The 25,653-nt window shown below is 53.8% G+C and overlaps 1 protein-coding gene and 1 non-coding gene across 2 annotated transcripts in view; both read left to right on the forward strand.

Moving 5' to 3' along the window:
• Positions 1–25,653, forward strand: part of LOC133361862 (neuronal cell adhesion molecule-like) — a 50,849-nt gene that overhangs the window by 24,783 nt on the left and 413 nt on the right. The window contains exons 3-14 of the mRNA XM_061580852.1: positions 14,253–14,358; positions 14,829–14,946; positions 15,007–15,088; positions 15,422–15,550; positions 18,345–18,512; positions 19,337–19,445; positions 20,103–20,326; positions 21,771–21,905; positions 22,546–22,689; positions 23,747–23,858; positions 24,694–24,860; positions 25,058–25,120. Of these exons, the coding sequence (XP_061436836.1) occupies positions 14,253–14,358; positions 14,829–14,946; positions 15,007–15,088; positions 15,422–15,550; positions 18,345–18,512; positions 19,337–19,445; positions 20,103–20,326; positions 21,771–21,905; positions 22,546–22,689; positions 23,747–23,858; positions 24,694–24,860; positions 25,058–25,120 (1,557 nt within the window). The remainder of the gene's footprint in view (positions 1–14,252; positions 14,359–14,828; positions 14,947–15,006; positions 15,089–15,421; positions 15,551–18,344; positions 18,513–19,336; positions 19,446–20,102; positions 20,327–21,770; positions 21,906–22,545; positions 22,690–23,746; positions 23,859–24,693; positions 24,861–25,057; positions 25,121–25,653) is intronic.
• On the forward strand, positions 10,979–11,051 carry TRNAR-CCU (transfer RNA arginine (anticodon CCU)). Its single transcript has one exon. It is a non-coding gene; the product is annotated as a tRNA-Arg (tRNA).

Below are 25,653 nucleotides of genomic sequence, written 5' to 3' on the forward strand. Positions count from 1 at the left end.
CTGGGGGGGGGTCAGTGGCCGCGGCCTCTCGGGGGTCCGTTGCCTGCCGGCAGCGTCCCCCCGTGAAACACGGGCAGGCCTCCTCCGCCCTCGTCTCGGCGTACACCGTGGGTCGCCTCGACAAGGCGTCCGCGTTTGCATGCGTCCGGCCAGCCCGATACTCGATTTGCAGGTTGTACTCCTGCAACTGCGCCAACCACCGGGCCATCTGCCCCCGCGGCTCCTTGAATGTAAGAAGAAACTGCAGAGCATAATGGTCAGTGCGTACGCGACATCTCCTGCCGTACAAATACGGCCGAAACTGTTTGCATGCGAAAATCACGGCGTACAACTCTTGGCGGGTCACGCAATAGTTCAGCTCGGCCCCACTCAAGGTCCGGCTGGCGTACGCGATGACTCGTTCCGTCCCATCCTGTACCTGTGACAACACCGCGCCCAGCCCGCTGCTGCAGGCGTCGGTGTCCAAAATAAAATCGGTGGTAAAATCGGGGAAAGCGAGGGTGGGGGCGTGGGTGAGGTGGTCTTTGAGAGTGGTGAAGGCCGTCTGGCAGGCCCCCGTCCACTGGTAGGGGTGCTTAGGGGAGGTGAGTTGGGTGAGGGGGCGTGCAATCTCGCTGAATCCCTTTACAAATCGACGATAATAGGTGGCGAGCCCCAAAAATGATCTGATCTCCGTCAGATTCCTTGGCCGTGGCCACTCCACTACGGCGCGTACCTTCTCCGGATCGGTGCGCACGCCTGCCTCGCTGACGCGATGCCCGAGGTACCCCACCTCGCGTTGTGCGATGTAACACTTACGTGGCTTGAGCTTGAGATGAGCCGCTCGCAGTCGCTGGAACACCTCTCGAAGCCTGGACCAATGCTCAGACAAAGATCTACTGAACACTATCACATCGTCCAAGTAAATCAGGCACTGTTCCCACTGCAAGCCCCGCATCACCAACTCCATCAACCGCTGGAACGTCGCGGGCGCGTTAGTGAGTCCGAACGGCAACACTCGAAACTCAAACAGGCCCATCGGGGTGGTGAATGCTGTTTTTGGCCGATCCTCCTCCGTCATCTCCACCTGCCAGTAACCGGACGCCAGATCGAGGGTGGAAAAATACCGCGCTCCTGCGAGACTGTCGAAGGTGTCGTCGATGCGAGGTATGGGGAAGGCATCGCCGAGCGTGACTGCGTTTAGTTTACGGTAATCGACGCAGAACCGGGTTGACCCATCCTTTTTCGTTACTAGTACCACCGGGGCTGACCAGGGGCTCGCCGAGGGCTGAATTATGTTATCGCGAAGCATGTCCCCAACTGCCTCTTTGATTTGGGCGCGTTCGGGTGCGCCCACTCGGTACGCAGGGAGTTTGATGGGTCGGGCTGCACCGGTGTCAATTTGATGCTTAACAAGGTCGGTCCGACCCACGTCCGAGTCGTGTTCGCTGAACACGTCGGCATACTCCCGCAGTAACTCGCGCAGCCGATCGGCCTCTCCCTTAGGTAAGTCCGCCCATGGTACATGTAACGCGTCGAGCAGGGGAACGACCTCGGCTCGGGGAGTCGGGCCGACTCGCCAGGCCAGGTCCTGCTCACCCTCAGGACGACCGGGGTCCTCAGCCCAGAGTGCGAACACCGAGTCGTTAGAGTGGCGTGCGTGCAGGGGGTGTACTGTGGCTATCGGGGTGCGCCGTCGCAGTATCGCGGGGGTATTGTGGGGGTTAAACATCCGCATAAACAATCGGTCCCCATCTGCGTTTACCAACGTGGCGGATCCCACAACCCCATACCGTTTTGCCAACTCCGGGTGAGGAGTTAGCATTACCTCCCCTGATGGTCGGAGCGCGGGGTCGGTGGGGGATGTTGCCACCGGCACCAGCATCTCGGTGAGCGGGCCGATGGTGACTGCCGTCGTCAGGATAGCGGCCACAGGTGCAAAGCGGCGGCGCGTCGGTTCTCGTCCCAGGAACGGTATCCGCTCGCCGTTGCTCTCCATGGTGGCGCATCGCTGGCGGGGTTGCACGTTGAGTCCCAGCCGTTCTAAGAGGTCGGTACCTGCGATACACTCGTGACACAACGCACTCGACACGTAGAACTCCTGGGTGCACACCTGACTGCCTATGCGGACCTCTAGGGTGGCTCTCCCCAGCAGCCCCATTCCGGCTCCGCTCGCCGTGTGCAGCGCGCGGTCCGGTGCCTGCAGGTGACGCACGTCGACCCCGATCGCGCTGCAGTGCGCTGCGCTCACGAGCGAGGCCACCGCCCCCGTGTCCAGCAGGATTCGGGTACGCACTCCGTTAACCTCCCCTTCCACCAGCGACGTGGCCCCCGTGATCCCCGCCACCAGCTCCCGCAGCCAGTCGCCAGGAGTCACCGTTTCCGTGGGCGTTGTTGCTGGAACCTGTGTGGAGATCACTCGCTCGCCATTATTCTCATTATCGTCTATTTGTATCGGGACCGCGTCGATTGCACCCCTAGTTGGTCCGCTCACTAGGAGGCGTTGGAGTTTTAACCCCCGCGCCTGCCTAGCTCGGGTGATTTCAGGACAGTCTCTCACTAGATGCCCTCGGCGATCGCACATATAACATGCCCGGGGAGGGGGGGCGGCTCCGTAGCGGGTCCCCTGTCCGCTCCCTCTCCCTCCCCCAGTACGCAGTTGTCCCAAATCGGACTCTAATTGGGACACCCTCCCGGCTAGTCCCCCTACTGTCGAGCGTAGTTCACCCATCTCAGACTGGAGGGTCTTCATATTTTTATTTGCGTCCTCGCGTACCTGGGTTACCTGGCCGGAGACATCCTTTATACCCGTTTGTATACCGGCAACCCATCCCAGGGGTTGTCTCGCGGGACACTGGAGGCTCTCTTTCCCGGCCCCTTACCGTCCTCGCGAGCTCCTGTTCCTCCTCCTCGTCTTCCGAGAGCAGGCTCGCAATGGCGCGCTCTCGTCCCAGCCCCCGGAGCTGCGCGCGTTCGCTGTGAATTCTTTCACACTTACGTGCGCGCTCGACAAGGGTGTTAAAGGGAAGACGTGGGCAGCTCATGTCTGGCTGCCACCACGCCGTGCGAGACAGGTACCGCTGGATTTTCTCGGCGGCCAGTTCCTCAATAACATCAGTTGCGTACCCCGGGCGTGCGATCTTTGTTAACTCGCGCACATCCTCGGCGTAATCACGTAGATCTTCGCCAGGTTGGCGCCGGCGCGCCTCTAAGGCCGATTTTGCTTCCTCCTCGTCACGCGTGCCAAACCGCTGATCGAGTCGGCGCATCAGCTCCTCTAGCTGTGTCTGTGCGCTCGCGGGTAACGCTTCTACAAAATTGGCTGCCCGCCCATCAAGATTCATATTAAGTTGACGTACTGCCTGCGCGTCCGTCCACCCATTAATTTACTTGGCCCCTAAGAGATTGCGGGCGAATGCCTTCCACGAAGGGGCCCCACGGCCGGTAAATATTAGTCTTATTTTAGCGTGAGGTAACGCGGGGGTCCGTCCCGCTTCTGACACCAATTTGTGGGGGCCGTTGGCCCCCGGGGTCCCTCCAGCCTGAATCCCCTATTCGTTTACGTTACCCCACCTCCCTATTACCCGCTACGGTTTCGCCGGCATTCGAACGCGACACCCCTACTATTTACAGCCTCGCGCCGCGCTCCCACGCTGCGAGCATACGTGCGCACATCATCATCAATAAAACGCCGTGCTCGCAGTATAGCCCTGTGCGGCACGTTACCAATGCGCATCCGTATTATACACGTAGTGAACGTGCGCGCACACACGCATACAGCTCCACACGCGATACCCCCTCTTGCGCCGCTCTGCGCAGCGCGCGCCGCCTGCTGGCCGCTTACGTTATGAGCGCGCACCTGGGGGACGCCGATTACGCACGCCGCGAGCTTACGCACACACAGTACCACACGCGTTCCCACACGCTCACACTGCACGACAAGATCACGCGAGACCACGCTTCGCTATTAATGATTTATTATCCGCTACCTGGAACTAGATGTTAAATCAGTGAGTCGACGAGGCTGGCCTACGCTGATACCTCTATACCTATTCCCGATTTATCTGCTATGATTCTAATTCCCCTTCTTACTCACTGTTAAGTGTCCACGGCGGTCCGCTGATCCCGGTGCTCACCGCGCGCCTCGGTGCGTCGCACGGACGTCCGGGTCGCTGGCTGGAGCTGCGTCTGGTCGCCTGGCGCTGGAGTAAAGGCGATTTCCCCTCTGCGCTCCTCTATTTATCCTCCCTACCTCCAAAGGGGATGCTGCGCTAAACAATGGGCTCGTGCACCCCAAGCCCGCGCACGGCAGTCCCCAGGCGCTGTTGATATGCTAATCAGTGTGCTGCGTGCAAGGCGTAAATCCTAATTAATCCCTTACCCTCCCTAACAATGGGGCCTGCGCGCTCACGCGCAATTATCCCAACCCTCCATGACTATGCGCAACAGCCCCTGTGAGCCCGCTATTCATGCTGTCCCGTGCCTCCCCTGCTTGCCCCGTCGACTCGTGGGGGTGTGTGTGGGGGGAAATGCGCCTCAACCGCGGTGGCCGAATGCCCCACGCCGCGACCACACCATATTAAGGCCGGCCGCAGCGCCGCGGTGCCACGTAGCACGGGGAGGTCATCCAATTCCCTGATCGCCGGAAACCGTGAGAATTAATCCCGATAAGGGTCTCTCGGATAAAAACCGGTCGATCAGGTGACCTTCCCTTCCAGCTCTATGGGGGGGGGGGGGGAATGCGTGCGGGTGTGTGCTTATGTGGGGCGGGTGATGGGGGGCAGTGCGGTGGGGGAAGCCGGGCGGCTCCCTGGTTCGGCAGAGCGGCCCCGTCGTTGTGGCACCACAGAAGTACTGAAGGCGATCCGGAGTCTGAGACCAGGAAAGGCACCGGGCAGAGATGATCTCCCAAGCGAAATGCTGAGGGAGGGTGGCGTTTGTGCACAGACTGCCCTATATGACATCATAACAACAGTCTGGACCACTGGACGGGTTCTGCAAGATTGGAAGGATGCCCTGGTGGTCCCCCTCTTTAAGAAGGGGGACCGCACAGACTGTAACAACTACAGGGGCATCTCACTCCTCAGTGTGCCGGGAAAGGTCCTGGCAAGGGTTATTCAACATCGCCTTGCTAGGCACGCTGAGGAGAGGCTTGCAGAGCCCCAATGCGGTTTCAGGAAAGGGCGGTCCTGCACAGATGGCATTTTTTCTGTCCGTCTGCTACAGCAAAGGTGTAGGGAATTCCAAAAAGACCTACATCTCTGCTTTATTGACCTGGTCAAGGCCTATGATACCATCAGTAGGACTGGGCTCTGGGTTGTTCTTCGTGCTTTCGGAGTCCCTGACCCTCTGCTCACGATCATTAAGGACCTTCATGATGGTGAGCGGGCCCGGGTAAAACTACGTGGCCGGGAGTCGGAGCCTTTCCCTGTACACCTTGGGGTGCGACAGGGATGTCCTCTGGCTCCCACATTATTTAACATCTATTTTGACCGCGTAGTTCGTGAAGCCTTCAATAGCTGTACCGGGGGAATTTCCATTTGGTACAGATATAATGGGAGGCTGATCGATGCCCGGGTGCGATCAAGGGATGGCTCCCTATTGGTCAACCACGTTATGTATGCCGATGATTTGGTAATAGCTGCTCATTCAGAAGAGGAGTTGGAGACGCTGCTGCTGAGACTGGAGCGTGCCACTAAGAGGTGGGGCCTTACCATCAGCCCCACCAAAACTAAGCACCTGCCTGGGTATTTTGTACCATCGGACACTCCACCCCCACAACTCCCAATTGGTGATGGGGCAGTTGTGGAGAGAGTGGAGAGTTTCCCATACCTGGGCAGTGTGCTTATGACCGGCTCCAGTTTATCAGCAGAGGTCTCACTCCGAATCAGTCGAGCGGCAATATCTTTTCATCGGTTGCGTAACGCTGTGTGGAAGCTACCTGGTCTGTCGCTCCGCACGAAGCTTCAGGTCTTCTCGGCCACAGTCATTCCCTCCCTTCTCTACGCTTGCGAAAGTTGGACCCCCCTAATGGAGCATCTTCGCCGGTTGGAAACATTTAGGCTGGCCTGCCTACGATCCATCCTGGGTTTAACCAGGCTGGATTGTGTGAGGAACTCACAAATCCTTGAAAGATCTGGGCAAAGTCCCATCGGTGAGCTCCTCCGGCAGGCAAGGCTGCGTTGGCTGGGTCATGTAGCCCGCATGCCCAGCCACATGCCTAAACAGCTTTTGTTCGGCCGGATCGAGGGGTCTAAACGGGCACGGCACGGGCTAGAGAAGAGATGGAGTGATGTGGTACAGGAGGACGTGGAGCTGAGTGGACTTGCCGATGACTGGTACCAGCAGTGTCAAGATCGGCCTCTGTGGAGGAGGCTCGTGAAGGACTCTACTGGGCAGTTGGAGGCAGTCGCCCTCCAACAACAACGGAGGGCGGAGGAGCGACGCTCACAACAACGAGCGGAGCGCCGGGTGGCTAAAGCACAGCAAGTTGGCACAGTAGGGGGCACAGGTGGTGCATCAGCCAGTCATCTCAGTCATCTTGGTCAGTCGACCCGTGGCACCTGGGTCTGCCCCGTGACCTCCTGCCAGCGGGCATTCGACACTTCACGTGGCCTCAAGGCGCACATGGCCTGGCACAAGCGTCGTGGTGAAGTCACCGCCACTTAGTGGCGAATGGCGATTGTTGTTGTCCGGCAAAACAACCCCCTACCTCGTTCGTGCCGGACAGCAACGCTGTGATGGGCAGTGCCGTGGGGGGAGGGCCAACTTAAATTCGCCATTCCCCTCATGGCGTTTGTAAACACCGCAGCGGCCAAATGGGGGCTCTGGTCAGGTGTGAGGGGCTGGTAATCTCTCCACCTTCAATTCATGACCACAAAGCGACCTGCAAAATATCTAATTCAGCTTGTCCCGGAGGAGCCGTGGGGACAGGCACTTATGACGTCTACTGGCCAAACCCCATTTGGCGGAGCCAGGAGACTGAATCCTTACCCTCGGGGCTCCTCCAGAAACAATAAAAAACCACTGCGGGTGGCCACGTGGAATGTTCGAACGCTCACTGCGGAGGAGAGTATGCCACCCCTCTGTCGGGAGCTGGACCAGTACCGCCTGGATCTCTGTGGTATTCAGGAGGTCCGGTGGACCGGCTCAGGCTCCTGCCACCATGAGGGGTGGACAGTCCTCTTCTCGGGGCATGAGACTGCCAAACAACAGGGTCTGGCTCTTCTGAACAAAACAAGGGGTTGCGGGAGCGTGGTGGTGAGGTGTGGGAAGCTGTAAGCCCCAGGCTACTGTGGGCTCGCCTTCCCATCAACCAGAGGCGAGGAGTGGTGGTCGTGGTTACTTATGCCCCCACTGAAGACGAACATCCGTGGAGGGATGCAGGCAAGGCCGATGAGTCAGATGCCTTCTATGACCTGTCACAGGTGTTAGCTAAAGTGGCCCCTCGGGATAGAGTCATCTTGTTGGGCAACTTCAATGCCCGAGTTGGTCATGATACTGGCACTTGGCCTGCAGTGATTGCACCATAAACTCAACACTGCCCATACACTCAACACTGCACTATAGACTCAACACTGCCCATAGACTCAACACTGACCATAGACTCAACACTGCCCATAGACTCAACACTGCACCATAGACTCAACACTGCCATAGACTCAACACTGCCCATAGACTCAACACTGCCCATAGACTCAACACTGCCCATAGACTCAGCACTGCCCATAGACTCAACACTGCCCATAGACTCAACACTGCCCATAGACTCAACACTGCCCATAGACTCAACACTGCACCATAGACTCAACACTGTCCATAGACTCAACACGTGCCCATAGACTCAACACTGTTACCCATAGACTCAACACTGCTACCCATAGACTCAACACTGCACCATAGACTCAACACTGTTACCCATAGACTCTACACTGCCCATAGACTCAGCACTGCACCATAGACTCAACACGTGCCCATAGACTCAACACGTGCCCATAGACTCAACACTGCACCATAGACTCAACACTGCCCATAGACTCAACACGTGCCCACAGACTCAGCACTGCACCATAGACTCAACACTGTCCATAGACTCAATACGTGTCCATAGACTCAACACTGCACCATAGACTCAACACTGTCCATAGACTCAATACGTGTCCATAGACTCAACACTGCCCATAGACTCAACACGTGCCCACAGACTCAGCACTGCACCATAGACTCAACACTACCCATAGACTCAACATTACACATAGACTCAACACTGCCCATAGACTCAACACGTGCCCACAGACTCAGCACTGCACCATAGACTCAACACTGCACCATAGACTCAACACTGCCCCCCCTGCACCCCCCGCACCCCCCTGTACCCCTCCTCCTCACCCAGCAGTAGATAGAGTCTACCCTACGCGATGTTGACTCTAGACGTGGGTATTGCGCAACGCATTCCATGATTGTGAAACTTAAATCCGCACAGCTCAGCGGGAACCATCGACTATTCGCCAGAGTCGAGCCAGCCCTTGGCAAGGGGCGTGTTGAGTCAACAGGGCTGAGTCTACACGGAGCCCTGGACACAGACGCTGCTGCAGTCAAGCTGCTGGGTGCTGGCTGGGTTCTTGCTGGGCAACTGCTGCTCCACCATTGCTGTGGTGCTGGGACTGACACCTCACCAGGCAAGCCTCTCATCACCACCACCTCCACCTCATCCTCCTGCTGTGTGGGTGAGTGAGCGAGCGAGTGGGGGGTGAGTGTGTGCGTGTAGGCCTCGGCAAGGTGGAGGTTAAAGGGAAAAGCAGCGATTCTAGATTTGAAGTTTTCGTGACTGCAAGGGTTCATACTCTTAGCGGGTTGTTTTTCGGTAAAATCGCGTCGGTAAAAAAAATAAAAAACATTATAATAAAATAAAAATACATCGACTTATTTTCACGTATTATTATTTTCTTTTTCTTATTTAACCTACGTGACTTTACCGAAAAAAACTTAAGAGTAAGAAAAACAATGAGCCTACTTTTACCCTTACCCCATACTAATAATCCGATTACAGGGTAATTACTGGGGTACTACTACACGTGCACAAGGTGTATAGCGGTACATGCTGTAGGTAGAGCGCCTTGTTCATATAGATACTCTCGATGATTCCAATTTTACACGTTGTTGTTGTTGTCGTTGTTGTATCCTCAAATCTTGAAAGTCAATTTTAACCCACTTCCCAATGTGGCATCGACTGCAAACTTGGTATACTTACGTCATACTGATGACAACACTATATTCTATCATTAAAACTAAAAAAATATATATTTTAAAACATTCTTTTGGAAATGTTATGTTTCGGCTTGGGTCGAATTGTCCACGCTCAACTAACGTTGGCTGTAATTGGCCACGGTTAATGCATTTATGATACGTAGCTTGAGCGATTTTATTTACTACTACACACTAATATACACTACACTATACACTACACGCTAAACTATACACTACACTATTACTATACACTACACTATACACTACACTATACGCTACACTATACACTACACACTAATATACACTACACTATACAGTATACACTACACTATGATACGTAGCTTGAGCGATTTTATTTACTACTACACACTAATATACACTACACTACACACTACACTATTACTATACACTACACTATTACTATACACTACGCTATACACTACACTACACACTACACTAAACTCTACACTACACTATTACTATACACTACGCTATACACTACACTATACACTACACTATACACTACACTATACAGTATACACTACACTATGATACGTAGCTTTAGCGATTTCATTTCAATGTTACCACGATACGATACGTTCAATGCATGCTAAAAGTTTATTTTTCTAGCAGATAGGATTGTTTCCTGAACAAACTTCATATTAATTTGCAGTTCATATAGGTAGGTTAAGAATTTACCTTGTTTTTTTTTTACTTTAAATGTTACTGTGCAATACAGTCTTGTAATTAATAAACACACACAGGATATAGTCTATACAGTACGCTACTGTAACTTGCTCTGTTTTGCTAGATTACCACCACCCTGTAAGACTCCTGGCTAGGCTAGAGGCCATCTTCGACTTACGATATTTTCGACTTACGATGATAGGGTCGTTGTAACATATCTCCATCGTAAGTAGAGGACTGCCTGTATAGAAATAGAAGTGACATTCAGATCGACATCACATGCCACCCTCCATCTGCACTGCTCCTTCTGCTGCTGCTGAGTTCAACAACTCGGCAGAATCAGTGTCACCGCCACGCAAAGTAGAGGAAAGGTAAAACCATCATTTACATGTATTTATAAATACTTATTCAACTTAACTAATTCGTTATCTATATACAGATAACATGAAAACACGATATTGTTTATCGATATACAGATACAGCTAAACTACGTGTTATCCATATACAGATACAACTAAACTAGATTTAATCGGTATACAGATAATTGATATACTCTTAGGTTTTTTTCGGTAAAACTACGTAGGTAAGAAAAGTTATAAAATTATAATAAACGAAAAATAACTCAATTGTGATGTAATTTAGTTATTTTTCATTTATTATAATATTTTTCTTATTTTTTTCCTACGTGACTTTACCGAAAAAACCTAAGAGTATGAAACCTTGCAGTTACGAAAGCTTCAAATCTCAAAGAAAATTTACGTATTGTAAAATCCTTTATATTAAGTTCACTTGCTTGCTTGCGCGCTTACGACCGTGCAAATCTTTCGGTCGTTTTTTAACCCACTTCCCGTGATCCAATCGAGCTGACATTTTGCACACAGACTCGTTGTGCGTGACAATTTATTTTCGTGAAAAAAAATTCCTAAATTTTCCACTTTTTAGGAAAAAAACAATTATCAACATGAATAAAACAGAGGGGACGAAAGGGGAAAAACATATATTTTTTTAATTGTGAGTTTATTTAAGAAGTCTGTACATAAGCCAGGTTTTCATCATGCTACATGTAGCCCCAGTGGCCTAATGGATAAGGCACTGGCCTCCTAAGCCAGGGATTGTGGGTTCGAGTCCCACCTGGGGTTGCTGAGAAAAAGCTGTTCATTTTGTAAAATCAAAAAGTCAAGTTAACGAATCTGATAATGAAAAGCCAAAACGGCGCTGTGCCTATAGAAGAGAGTTTTAAAACAATGTTCAGTTATACTCTTTGGTTCTTTCGGTAAAGTTACGTCGGTATAGTGCCCATCATCAGGTGATGATGATGGATGCTTGTGTTGATGATAGACGCTTGTGTTGAGCCCGAAACGTCGTGATTTATTTTATTTTACACCTACGTGAATTTACCGAAAGAACCAAAGAGTATGGATTCCTGAAGTCACGAAAGCTTCTAATCAAGAGAGCTTTAAACATTCTAGATTTGAAGCTTTCGTGACTGCAAGGATTCATATTCTTAGGTTTTTTTCGGTAAATTCACGTAGGTAAAACATTAAAATTTATAAAAGTAAAATTTTACACTTTTTTACTTTCATTAATTTTAATCTTTTACCTACGTGACTTTACCGAAAAAACCTAAGAATAAGAGTTTTAAACAGTGTACTTTGGTGACAATTATCAACATTGATAAAGCAGAGAATAAAAGGAGAAAATACCTATCCATTTCTATTATTATTAAATCCTTTATATTAAGTTCACTTGCTTGCGCGCTTACGACCGTGCAAATCTTTCGGTCGTTTTTAACCCACTTCCCGTGATCCAATCGAGCTGACATTTTGCACACAGACTCGTTGTGCGTGACGATTAATTTTCGTCAAACATTTTTTCCAAAATTTTCCACTTTTTAGGGAAAAAAAATTTCACTAACACAATCATATATTTTTCCTAAATACAGAAAATTATTCAAGAAAACAACAAAAATGTACAATATAAACAATCATACAAAAACTGAAAACCTTATAATCCTTATATACGACTTCCCTTATATTTAATTTAAAATACCAATGTGATAAAAATGAAACTCTTACTCAAGAAAAACAGAAATGAATAATAAAATAAAACCGATGCCACGCATATAAAGGATTTATAGTGAAAAACTTTGTTTTTTTCACGGGGTAATTTTTTACAAGTGATTTGTCCACCTTTCCTTCACTTATCGTGCTTTTGTACTGAATGTTCTCATGTCCTGACCCCGTGACCTTCCTCGGCGTTTGTGTAAAAGAACTTTATAGCGCATCGGAATGAAGACCTTCATCTGTATTTCTAAAACACCTCAATGCTTCTAGATTTGAAGCATTCGTGACTGCAAGGATTCATACTCTTAGGTTTTTTCGGTAAAGTCAGGGAAAAATAAAAAATAAATATTAAATAATAAAATGATGGGAAAAATTATAGAAATTAAATAATATAAAATAATATTATAATAATTTTATTTCTATAATTTCTATCATTCTATAATTTATTTATTACTATTTATTTTCCCCTACGTGACTGAAATTCGCTGCCTGGATGGCTTTTAGTAGACAAACAACACGTCACAGATGTTCCATTGTAAGACCCCCAAATCTCCCTCCCATCCTTCCCCCTCCTGCCGCCCCTCCCTCTCCTACTCCCTCCCCCCTCCCTCTTGCTCCTCCCCCCTCCCTCCCACCCCTCCCTCCCTCCTCCCCTCCCTCCCCCTCCCTCCCACCACTCTCTCACCTCCCTCCCACCCCTTTCTCCCTCTATCCCTCGTCCCCTCCCCCCCTCCCTCCCACCCCTCTCTCACCTCCCTCCCTCCCACCTCTCTCTCCCTCCCCTCCCTCCCTCCTCCCCTTCCTCCCTCCCTCCCCCCTCCCTCCCACCCCTCTCTCACCTCCCTCCCACCCCTCCTTCCCTTCCACCCCTCCCACCCCCCCTCCCACCCCTCTCTCACCTCCCTCCCACCCCTCCCTTCCTCCCTCCCCTCTCCCTCCCCTCCCTCTTCTCCTCCCCTCCTAGCCAAGTGAAGGAAGCCCCCCCCCCACCCCGATGGCGTCTTCTTTCTCCACCACCACCGCCGCCCCCCACCTCGTGGTGGCGTCTCTGCTGCTGCTGCTGCAGCTCGGCGCTCTTTGTGAGCAGCCCCTCGTGCTGCCCCTTGACCGTGAGTAGCAAACACCCCCCCCCCTCCCGTTAAGCAGCTGATACCCCCCCCCCTACAGCACCTAAGGTCCATCTTCTTGATTCTTTCGGTAAAGTCACGTAGAAGGGAAATAATAAAATAATGAAAATAAAACATAGTAAAATAATTCTCACGACGTTTCGGCCACAACGCAGGCAGAAGACCAGGTCTGTCGGGGAGACAGCGTCAGATGCTGTCTCCCCGACAGACCTGGTCTTCACCTGAGGACGGCTGCTTGCGTTTAACCAATAAGATGAATCCCTGCAGTCACGAAAGCTTTAAATCGAAACACCTAAGGTCTTCGCTCATTTACCAGCTTCACATTCCCTATTGCCGTACAAACACTGGAGGAAGGGCCTTTGCTATTGATGCCCCCAGGGTCTGGAATGCTGTCGCCAATAAACTGCAATTTGAATCTCTACCTATGAGATCTTCACCCAAAACTGCTCTAGAGGAGTTGTACACCCCCAGCTGCCACTGCAATTTAGTGGCCTAAAATAAAATGTTTCGCTCCGGATGATCGCTGCAAAGTATGATCTGTGTTTTGATTTAGTGTGCTGATCTTAAAGGTGCATTGAAAAATGTTGACACTCCGACTGATGCTCCTCCTGCTGTTGTGGAGTGACCCATGCAGCAGCAGCTGTGGCTGCAGGGTCTGGTGGTACATGTTGATTACGTCGTTTATTGTGAAAACTCTGTCACAGTTCCTATGACCTGCACTGTTGCATTGCTTGTTTGGCTTTATTTTGGTGATTTTCGAAAAGTTCTTTGGTTTGGCCATGTTTGTTTGTTGTAGTACAGAGTTAGACTGATGGCCTTAATCTAAGTTGTCTTGCGGTTGTTGTTGTTGTTGTTTGACTTGCATCCCACTGGGATGTTTGCACACAGCGTTGGTGTACGGTGATTTTTCTGCAATATTTTGCTGTCTCTTCTTGGATTTGCTTTTAGCACTCAGTCACATATTCACTTTAAGATGTTTTTTGTTCGTGTTTTTGTTTTTTGTTTGTTGCGGTTGCACCCGATTCAAGAGCCGAATGTCTCACAGGGCTCTACACCCACTACATGAACTTGAAACTTGAAACTACACCCATCACTCATCCACCCAAGTCCATCAACTCAACTTTGTTGTTGACCCGTTGGTCTCTCGCAGTCACCCAGCCCCCGTCCATCACGTGGCAATCGCGCGAGGACTACGCCGTCGACCCACGTGACAACATGGTGCTGCAGTGCGAAGCACGCGGCAACCCAGCGCCCACGTACGCTGCACACTCCTCCATCCATCCCTCACTACATCTCCCCTCACTCCCGACTTACCCCCCCTCCCCATCTCCCTACCCCCCTTCCTCCCTCCATCCCGAATTAACTCTCTCCCTCCCTCCTCCCTCCCTTCCTTCCCCTCCCTCCATCCCATCCCCACCTCCCCTCCCCTCCCCTCCCCCCTCCTCCCTCCCCTCCCTCCATCCCATCCCCACCCACCTCCCTCCCCCACCCTCCCCCCTCCCTCCATCCCTCCCTTCTGACTTACCCCCATCCCCACCTCCCTCCCCCCTCCCCCTCCCTTCCCTCTCCTCCATCCCATCCCTCCCCCTCCCCTCCCTCCCCCCTCCCCTCCCTACCCCCCCCTCCCCCTCCCTCCCTCCCCCCCCCCACTCCCCCCCCCTCCCCCTCCCCTCCCTCCCTCCCCCCCCCCACTCCCCCCCCTCCCCCCTCCGCGCCTGTGCTGCAGCTTCTGGTGGAGCAAGGACGGGGGCAGCTTTGACCCCGACAGTGACCCCCACGTGCGGCGCCGTGGGGATGGCTCGGGGACCTTCACCGTCGACTTGGCGGCGGTGGCGGCGGCGGCGGCGGAGTCCGGTGGTGACGGTGGCGGTGACGGTGACGGTCACGTCACCGCGGCGGTGCAGCGCTACCAGGGGGTCTACCGCTGCTGGGCGGGGAACCGGGCGGGCACGGCGCTCAGCAACAACATCACCGTGAGGCTGGCGCGTGAGTGGGGGGGGGGGGGGCACGCTCGCACCGTCAACTACTCACTCACTCACACACACACAGGGTGTGCTAACCGCTGCACCACCACTCCCCACTCACACACACACACAGGGCGCTAACCGCTGCACCACCACTCCCCACACACAAAGTGCTGAACCCGTCCTGGGCCCTCCCCTAGGTCGACTCAGCCTCAAACGCGTACCTAATGCGCCATGTAAACACGTCACCATCGGGGAGACAAAGGCGGCCCGGTGCTGACCACCAACTCGCTGGCAGCACTTGCCCCGACGCCCTGCGAAGGCTACACAGGGAGACTTTGTCTGTACCCTGCAGGTGCCCCGCGGTGGCCTCGTGAGCAGCTGGCGCCCGTCATGGCCGCCGTGGGCTCCCCGGCCGTGCTGCCCTGCCGCCCTCCTGCTGCCCACGGCTTCCCTCCTCCCACCGTCTTCTGGCTGGACAGCTGTGAGTACCACGCTGCCCTTGAGATGTTGACTACCTCGCCTGGTAGACAGGAGGGCGTGGGTTCGATCCCGACCCTGACGACGCCTGCTGCTGCTGTATATTTGGAGTTTGCGTGTCTCTCTCATCATCATCACGCTGGCTATGAGATGTTGACTACCTCACCTGGCACGCAGGAGGTCTGTGTCTCTCTCTTTCATCATCATCATGGTGGCTATGAGATGTTGACTACCTCGCCTGCTAGACAGGAGGGCGTGGGTTCGATCCCGACCCTGACGACGCCTGCTGCTGCTGTATATTTGTAGTTTGCGTGTCTCTCTCATCATCACGTTGGCTATGAGATGTTGACTACGTCGCCTGGCACGCAGGAGGTCTGTGTCTCTCTCTTTCATCATCATCACGGTGGCTATGAGATGTTGACTACCTCGCCTGGTACGCAGGAGGTCTGTGTCTCTCTCTTTCATCATCATCATGGTGGCTATGAGATGTTGACTACCTCGCCTGGTACGCAGGAGGTCTGTGTCTCTCTCTCTCATCATCACCACGCTGGCTATGAGATGTTGACTACCTCGCCTGGTACGCAGGAGGTCTGTGTCTCTCTCTTTCATCATCATCACGGTGGCTATGAGATGTTGACTACCTCGCCGGGTACGCAGGAGGTCTGTGTCTCTCTCTTTCATCATCATCATGGTGGCTATGAGATGTTGACTACCTCGCCTGGTACGCAGGAGGTCTGTGTCTCTCTCTCTCATCATCACCACGCTGGCTATGAGATGTTGACTACCTCGCCTGGTACGCAGGAGGTCTGTGTCTCTCTCTTTCATCATCATCACGTTGGCTATGAGATGTTGACTACCTCGCCTGGTACGCAGGAGGTCTGTGTCTCTCTCATCATCACCACGCTGGCTATGAGATGTTGACTACCTCGCCTGGTACGCAGGAGGTCTGTGTCTCTCTCTTTCATCATCATCATGGTGGCTATGAGATGTTGACTACCTCGCCTGGTAGACAGGAGGTCTGTCTCATCATCACCACGCTGGCTATGAGATGTTGACTACCTCGCCTGGTACGCAGGAGGTCTGTGTCTCTCTCTTTCATCATCATCATGGTGGCTATGAGATGTTGACTACCTCGCCTGGCACGCAGGAGGTCTGTGTCTCTCTCTTTCATCATCATCACGGTGGCTATGAGATGTTGACTACCTCGCCTGGTGTGCAGGAGGTCTGTGTCTCTCTCTCTCGTCATCACCACGCTGGCTATGAGATGTTGACTACCTCGCCTGGTACGCAGGAGGTCTGTGTCTCTCTCTTTCATCATCATCACGGTGGCTATGAGATGTTGACTACCTCGCCTGGTAGACAGGAGGTCTGTGTCTCTCTCTCTCATCATCACCACGCTGGCTATGAGATGTTGACTACCTCGCCTGGTACGCAGGAGGTCTGTGTCTCTCTCTTTCATCATCATCATGGTGACTATGAGATGTTGACTACCTCGCCTGGCACGCAGGAGGTCTGTGTCTCTCTCTTTCATCATCATCACGGTGGCTATGAGATGTTGACTACCTCGCCTGGTGTGCAGGAGGTCTGTGTCTCTCTCTCATCATCACCACGCTGGCTATGAGATGTTGACTACCTCGCCTGGTACGCAGGAGGTCTGTGTCTCTCTCTTTCATCATCATCACGGTGGCTATGAGATGTTGACTACCTCGCCTGGCACGCAGGAGGTCTGTGTCTCTCTCTTTCATCATCATCACGGTGGCTATGAGATGTTGACTACATCGCCTGGTATACAGGAGGTCTGTGTCTCTCTCATCATCACGGTGGCTATGAGATGTTGACTACCTCGCCTGGTAGACAGGAGGTCTGTGTCTCTCATCATCATCATCACGGTGGCTATGATATGTTGCCAGACGACCCCGCCGGGAGTAGCGGAGCGGTGAATCATCATCATGTCTCCACGGGTCGATGTGTTGATGATTCGGCTCTCTCGGGGTGTCTCTGGGTCTCCCTGAGTCTCTGTGCATCTCTGTGAGTCTGGATATCGGTGGGTATCTATGAGTCTGCTCTGTTCGCGTGGCTGCCGATGCCGATGCAAATGAACAAGCACAATGCCACATACTCTCAGGTTGTTTCGGTAAAGTCATGTAGGTCAAAAAAATAAGTGAAAAATAACTAAATTAAATCACGACGTTTCGGAGGCAACACAAGTCTCCGTCTTCAGGTGGGACCGTCACAGCCAAATTCACTGTATCAATCACAGCCAAATTCACTGTATCAATCACAGCCAAATTCACTGTATCAATCACATCCAAATTCACTGTATCAATCACATCCAAATTCACTGTATCAATCACATCCAAATTCACTGTATCAATCACAGCCAAATTCACTGTATCAATCACATCCAAATTCACTGTATCAAGTGGTAAATTTGGCTGTGACGGTCCCACGTGAAGACGGAGACTTGTGTTGCCTCCGAAACGTCGTGATTGAATTGAGTTATTTGTCACTTATTATTTTATTTTCATTATTATTTCTTACCTACGTGACTTTACCGGAAAAAAAACCCCGAGAGTGTGAATCCTTGCCAGTCACGAAAGCTTCAAATCTAGAATCACTGCTGCAGAGTTGTTCATCTTCCATTTGCGTCTCGTCAAGAATCCGCGTCCGCCACTACCACGGTTTGCGCGACGGACTTCTAATAAAGATTCCCATCTCCTCAATCCCTCCCCCTGCCGCCCCCCCGACTGCCCACCGCCCTTAACCCCGGGGTGGTGCTGCTGCCGGTGCTGCCGCAGCCGTGAAGAAAGTTCCGCTGGATGCGCGAGTGACGCAGGGTCCAGAGGGTGACCTGCATTTCGCCAACGTGCTCCGCGGCGACGGGGGTGACTACGTGTGCCACGCGCGCTACCCGCACACGGGCACCATCCGCTACAAGCAGCCGCTACGGCTGGTCGTCACACGCAGTGAGTGGCGGCGGCGGCGTGGTGGCGGCAGCGGTGGCAAACGCCGGGAAGTTGCGTGTGTACATGTGTGTGTGCGTGTGTGAGTGTGTGTGTGTGCGTGCGTGTGTGGATGTGTGTGTGTGTGGACGTGTGTGTGTGTGGACGTGTGTGTGTGCGTGTGTGTGCGCGTGTACGTGTGTGTGGACGTGTGTGTGTGTACGTGTGTGCGTGTGTACGTGTGTATGTGTGTGTGCACGTGTGTGTGTACGTGTGTGTGTGTGTGTGTACGTGTGAGTGCGTGTGTACGTGTGTGCGTGTGTACGTGTGTGTATGTGTACATGTGAGTGTGTGTGGACGTGTGAGTGTGTGTACGTGTGTACGTGTGTGTGTGTACGTGTGTGTGCGTGTGTGTGTGCGTGTGTACGTGTGTGTGTGTGTGCGTGTGGACGTGTGTGTGTGTGTGTACGTGTGAGCGTGTGTGTGCGTGTGTACGTGTGTGTGTGCGTGTGTACGTGTGTGTGTGCGTGTGTACGTGTGAGTGTGTGTACGTGTGAGCGTGTGTGTGTGTGAGTGTGTGTGTGTGGACGTATGGACGTGTGTGTGTGTACGTGTGAGTGTGTGTACGTGTGTGTGTGCGTGTGTGTGTACGTGTGAGCGTGTGTACGTGTGTGCGTGTAGGTGTGTACGTGTGTGTGTGTGTGGACGTGTGAGTGTTCAGATAATCGTCACCGGTGTTGCCCTACGGCGGGAATCAAACTCGGGTCATGGGCAGGTTTTGTAGCGCAGCGTGGCGCTAACCACTGTCCCACCGCTCCCCGCGCACCACACGTGGATGATGCACGCAGAGCGTCCGTCAAAGCGCCGGCCGGTGTTCGTGGAGCCTGCGGGGGAGACGAGTAGCAAGGTGGTGCTCACCGGGGAGACGCTGCTGCTGATGTGCATCACACAAGGGCTGTACGTACACACGCGCGCACACGCACACACACACGCGCACACACATGCACACACACACACACGCGCACACACACACATGTACACACACACGTGCACGCACACACACACACGTGCACGCACACACACCCACACGTGCACGCACACACACACATGTGCACGCACACACACACACGTGCACGCACACACACACACACGTGCACGCACACACACACACGTGCACGCACATACACACACGTGCACGCGCACGCACACACACACACGTGCACGCACACACACACACGTGCACGCACACACACACACACGTGCACGCACACACACACGTGCACGCACACACACACACGCACGCACACACACACACGTGCACGCACACACACACACACGTGCACGCACACACGCACACGTGCACGCACACACACACACGTGCACGCACACACACACACGTGCACACACACACACACGTGCACGCACACACACACGTGAACGCACACACACACACGTGCACGCACACACACACGTGCACGCACACACACACGTGCACACTTACGCACACACACACATGCACACACACACGTGCACACGCACACACACACGTGCACACGCACGCACACACACACACGTGCACACGTGCGCGTGCGTTCCCTGTGTGTGTGCGCGTAGCCCCACGCCTAAGGTGAGCTGGAGCAAGTGGGGTGGGGCGGCGTCGTCGGAGGAAGCCGCCCCCCTCGCCGCCCCCTCCGGCACGACGTTGGCACAACGCTGGCACGACACCGGTACGACGCTGGTCATCCACAACGCGGCGCTGTCCGACGGCGGCAGCTACCAGTGCCGCGCCGTCAACAGCGAGGGTGTGGCGCTGCACACCGTCACGGTCACCGTGGAAGGTGTGCACCTGTGTGTGTGTGTGTGTCTGTGTGTGTGTGTCTGTGTGCACCTGTGTGTGTGTGTGCCTGTGCCTGTGTGTGTGTCTGTGTGTGTGTGTGTGGGTCTGTGTGTGTGCCTGGCTCCTGCCACCATGAGGGGTGGACAGTCCTCCACTCGGGGCAGGAGACTGCCAAACAACAGGGAGTGGCTCTTCTTCTGAGCAAAATAATGAAGGGGGCGTGGGAGTGTGGCGGTGAGATGTGGGAAGCTGCGCCTGCCATTCTTCCACTCCGGTGGTGGGTGTACACCCAGGACCCCATTCCAACCTAAAGTGGCCTGGTCTCAGCTGATGAAAGTTGCAAGTGAGAATTTCATCATTGCTTGCGGCTGGGGTTGGCATCGTCCCCCACTCCTCCTGATGTCGAGGGTAAATGGGCGAGGTTTAGGACTGTGGATCATGCAGCTGCAATGGCTGCTTTGGGTACGCGGTCCAGACCTCCCCAGAAACACAGGTTAGTTGAGAAAAAGTGACAGGCCCACTCTCATCGGCTACAGCATCCCATGTCAGAGAATGAGGAGGTTGACCGCAGCCTTCGCTCGGAGGATCGGAGAGCCGTGAGGCGCTGCAAGGATGGGTGGTGGTCGCGGGTTGCTGAGGAGATGGAGTCTGCCTCAGTGGCCCGCGATCACAAATCACTATTTAACTCCATCAAAAAAGTAACCTGCAGCGCCACACCTATTACCATCATTAGGGGAAAAACGGTGATCCAATCTTCGACCCCCAGGAACAGGTTTGCAGATTGCTGAGCATTTCTGTGAGGTCCTGGGGGAGGGGAAATCCCTCAGCCAGGAAAACATCATGGCCCAAAGTGGTGATAACCCTGCTGAGGCTGCGGTGCCTCAAATATTGGAAGAGGTCACCCCCTGTGAGTGGCTGGCTGAGGTGCCATCTGTTGAGGAAGTACTGAAGGCGATCCAGAGTCTAAGACCAGGAAAGGCACCGGGCAGAGATGATCTCCCAAGCGAAATGCTGAGGGAGGGTGGCGTTTGTGCACAGACTGCCCTACATGACATCATAACAACAGTCTGGACCACTGAACGGGCTCCGCAAGATTGGAAGGATGCCCTGGTGGTCCCCCTCTTTAAGAAGGGGGACCGCACAGACTGTAACAACTACAGGGGCATCTCACTCCTCAGTGTGCCAGGAAAGGTCCTGGCAAGGATTATTCAACATCGCCTTGCTAGGCACGCTGAGAAGAGGCTTGCGGAGCCCCAATGCGGTTTCAGGAAAGGGCGGTCCTGCACAGATGCCATATTTTCTGTGCGTCTGCCACAGCAGAGGTGTAGGGAATTTCAACAAGACCTACATCTCTGCTTCCTCCTCCTCCTCCTGCCCCCCCTTCCCCCCCTCCTCTTCCCCCCCCCCCTCCTCCTCCCCTCCTTCCCCCCCCCCGCCCTCTGCAGCCAAGCCGCACTGGGCGGCTGCGCTGCCAGCGAGCTGCAGCGTCGCCCCGGGGGGCAGCGCCGAGCTCACGTGCAGAGCCAGCGGAGTCCCCGCACCGACCATCCGCTGGCTCCTCAACGGCGTGCCCATCCACGGTGAGACGCGGGGGGGGGGAGCGAATGGGGGGGGGGGGCGGTCAGCCTCGCTCGCTCGCGGTCGATCGCACGCTCACTCAACCGCTCGTCCACCCACTTGCACGTGCACACGCTCGTCCACTTGCTCACGCTCGCGGTCCATCGTCAAGCGATCACTCGGTCGACCGATCGCGGCAAATCGCACGCTCGGTCAGCCAATCGCCCGCTCACCCACATGCTCACTCGTCCACAATGTGCACCCACTCACCCAGCCGGTCACACGCTCACCCAGCCGGTCACACGCTCACCCAGCCGGTCACACGCTCACCCAGCCGGTCACACGCTCACCCAGCCGGTCACACACTCACCCAGCCGGTCACACACTCACCCAGCCGGTCACACACTCACCCAGCCGGTCACACGCTCACCCAGCCAAATCACAGGACGTACCGAGTTGAGCCAGATCACGCCGCGTTGCGCTAAATGCATCCTACCAAACAATGGCAAATCGCGCTGAGACCATTCCACATCGTGGCACATCGTTACACATCGCGCCGAGACCACGCCGAGACCACGCCGAGACCGTGCCGAGACCGCGCCGAGACCGCGCCGAGACCGCGCCAAACCGTGCCGGGTGTCGTGCCGCCGTGCGACGGAGCAGAAGCCCCCGAGGTGCCGGGCCGGTGGGTGGACGGCGACTCCCTGACGCTGACCCGGCTGCGGGAGGAAGACACCGGCGTGTACCAGTGCCAGGCCTCCAACCGCCACGGCACCATCCTGGCCAACGCCTACGTCAACGTGCTGGGTGAGCAGGGGGTGCGGGGGAAGGACGACTGAGTCGCTGTGTGAGTCTGTGGGTCTCTGTGTGAGTTTATAGGTTGCTGTGTGAGTCTGTGGGTCGCTGTGTGAGTTTATAGGTTGCTGTGTGAGTTTGTGGGTCTGTGTCAGTCTGTGGGTCTGTGTCAGTCTGTGGGTCTGTGTCAGTCTGTGGGTCTGTGTCAGTCTGTGGGTCTCTGTGTGAGTCTATGAGTTTCTGTGTAAGTCTATGAGACTCTGTGAGATTGTGTGGTCTATCGGTCTGTGTGATTCTGTGGGTCTCTGTGTGAGTCTATGAGTCACTGTGTGAGTCTATGGGTCTCTGTGTCAGTCTGTGGGTCTCTGTGTGAGTCTATGAGTCACTGTGTGAGTCTATGGGTCTCTGTGTGAGTCTGTGGGTCTCTGTGTGAGTCTGTGGGTCTCTGTGTGAGTCTATGGGTCTCTGTGTGAGTCTATGAGTCGCTGTGTGAGTCTGTGGGTCTCTGTGTGAGTCCACTTCCTGTATTTTGTGGAGGGATGACCGCTCAGTGTCTCCCACCGCTCTCCCTCCGCTCCTTCCACTTGCTGATTCGCTCTCCTCATTCTCCAATCTCCTCTCTCTCTCTCTCGCTTCCCTCCTGAACTTTCCCTCGTCAACTCCTGCTACCACCACCCCCTCCTCCTTCACCTGGTGGCATCTCTGCTGTGGTCCCACAACATTCTTCTAACCCAGCAACCCTCCCTCCCTCCCCTGCCTCCCCCCTGCTCCCTTCTAAGTTGTCTTGTGGTTGTTGTTGTTGTTGTTTGACTTGCATCCCACTGGGATGTTTGCACACAGCGTTGGTGTACGGTGATTTTCTCTGCAATATGTTGCTGTCTTTTCTTGGATTTTCTGTTTGCACTCAGTCACATAGTCACTTTAAGATGTTTTCTTGTTCATGTTTTTGTTTTGTGTTTGTTGCGGTTGCACCAGATTCAAGAGCCGAATGGCTCACAGGGCTCCACACCTACTACATGAACTTGAACTTCTCTGCCTGCCCCCCCCCCCCCCCCTGCCTCTCCCTCAGCCGTGGCCCCACGGATGCTGTCGCCGCCGGACAGGCTGTACACGGCCACAGAGGGACAGGCCGCGCACTTGGACTGTGCCGTGTTTGGGTTGCCGCGTCCCAACATCCTGTGGTGAGAGCGACGCTGGCCCGGCTACTTTACTCTCTCCGTGAACTAAGCACTCTTTGTTGTTGCTGTTGTCGTTATTGTTGTTGTTGTTTGAATGGGGTCCTGGTTGGAGGGGGAAGAGCGCCTAGCTTAAATATACGCTGCCAAGCCTGGCGGTGTTTCATTCAGACGCTGTCTCCCCGACAGACCTGTTCTTCACCTGAGGATGGCTGCTTGCGTTGTGGCCAAAACGTCGTGAGAATTCGATTTTATTGTGTTTTATTTTTATCATTTTATTATTTCCCTTCTACGTGACTTTACCGAAAGAACCAAGAAGAAAAAATTAACCCGTGAAAACAAAGTTTTTCACTATAAATCCTTTATATGTGGGGCATCGGTTTTATTTTATTATTCATTTCTGTTTTTCTTGAGTAAGAGTTTCATTTTTATCACATTGGTATTTTAAATTAAATATAAGGAAAGTCGTATATAAGGATTATAAGGTTTTCAGTTTTTGTATGATTGTTTATATTGTACATTTTTGTTATTTTCTTGAATAATTTTCTGTGTTTAGGAAAAATATATGATTGTGTTAGTGAAATAGTTTTTTCCTAAAAAGTGGAAAATTTTGGAGAAAAAATGTTCACGAAAATACATTGTCACGCACAACGAGTCTGTGTGCAAAGTGTCAGCTCGATTGGATCACGGGAAGTGGGTTAAAAAACGACCGAAAGTTTTGCACGGTCGTAAGCGCACAAGCAAGCAAGTGAACTTAATATAAAGGATTTAAAAATAGTTTCGCCGCTTACTAGTCGTCAAGGCTCCCCCCCCCCTCTTTGCTTGCGCCGCGCACCGCCAGGTTCAAGGGCGACTACGCCGGACCCCTGGCGGGCGAGCGCCACCAAACCTTGGCCAACGGCACGCTGCTCATCTGGAGCGTGTCGCCTGGCGACTCGGGCACGTACACGTGCTTTGCTGTCAACAAGCTGCACCACGAGCAACTGCGGGCGCGCCTCGACGTACAAGGTCGGCAAGAGCATCGCCGGCCGGCCGGCTGCCCTCTCCGCTCCAGCACGCTCGTGCCCCCCCCCCCCCCCTTCTCTCACGCATCCCCCCCTAGTGGAGCTTCTTTGCCGCCTAGAAACACTCCGACTGGTTTGCCCATCGCTCGCTGCTCTCTCCCCCCCCTCCCCCCCCCGTTGGTAACTGCCCCCTCCCTACAGTCGCCAGCGGCAGCAGCAGCAGCAGCAGCTCGGAGCCGGGAGCCGTGCCACTGGACGGCACAGGTCTCTGGGGCTCCACCACCACCACCGCCACCACCACCGCCACCACTGCCACCACCACTACCACTGCCACCACCACTACCACTGCCACCACCACCACCACCACTGCCACCACCATCACTGCCACTACCACCGCTGCCACCACCACCGTCGCCACCACCACCGCCGTCACCACCACCATAACAGTCGCCACAAGCGCCACCACAACCACTCGGCACCACTACTACGGCGTGAGGACACCGTCAGCACGCACGCCGCCAGCCAGCGGCGGAGGTGCCAACGCTGATGACGGTGAGTTCCTCTCCTCCCTCCCGCCACGATCGCAGTGACGCCAAAATGTTAACTACCTCGCCCGGTACACAGGAGTTTGCGGGTTCGATCCTGACCCTGGCGATGCCCGTACGTCTGTTGTTTGCGTGTCTCTCTCCGCGCGGTCGCGTCCATTTCCTGCGCAATTGAAAGCAACATTTGTGGGAAAAGTCACGAAGTTTTTCATTTATGGGAACAGCTTCAACGGAGCCAGTTGGATCGCTGTG

This window comes from Lethenteron reissneri, unplaced genomic scaffold (assembly GCF_015708825.2).
Source record: "Lethenteron reissneri isolate LAM-NWPU_2019-01 unplaced genomic scaffold, ASM1570882v1 scaffold_1266, whole genome shotgun sequence".
NCBI classification, from domain to species: Eukaryota; Metazoa; Chordata; class Hyperoartia; order Petromyzontiformes; family Petromyzontidae; genus Lethenteron; species Lethenteron reissneri.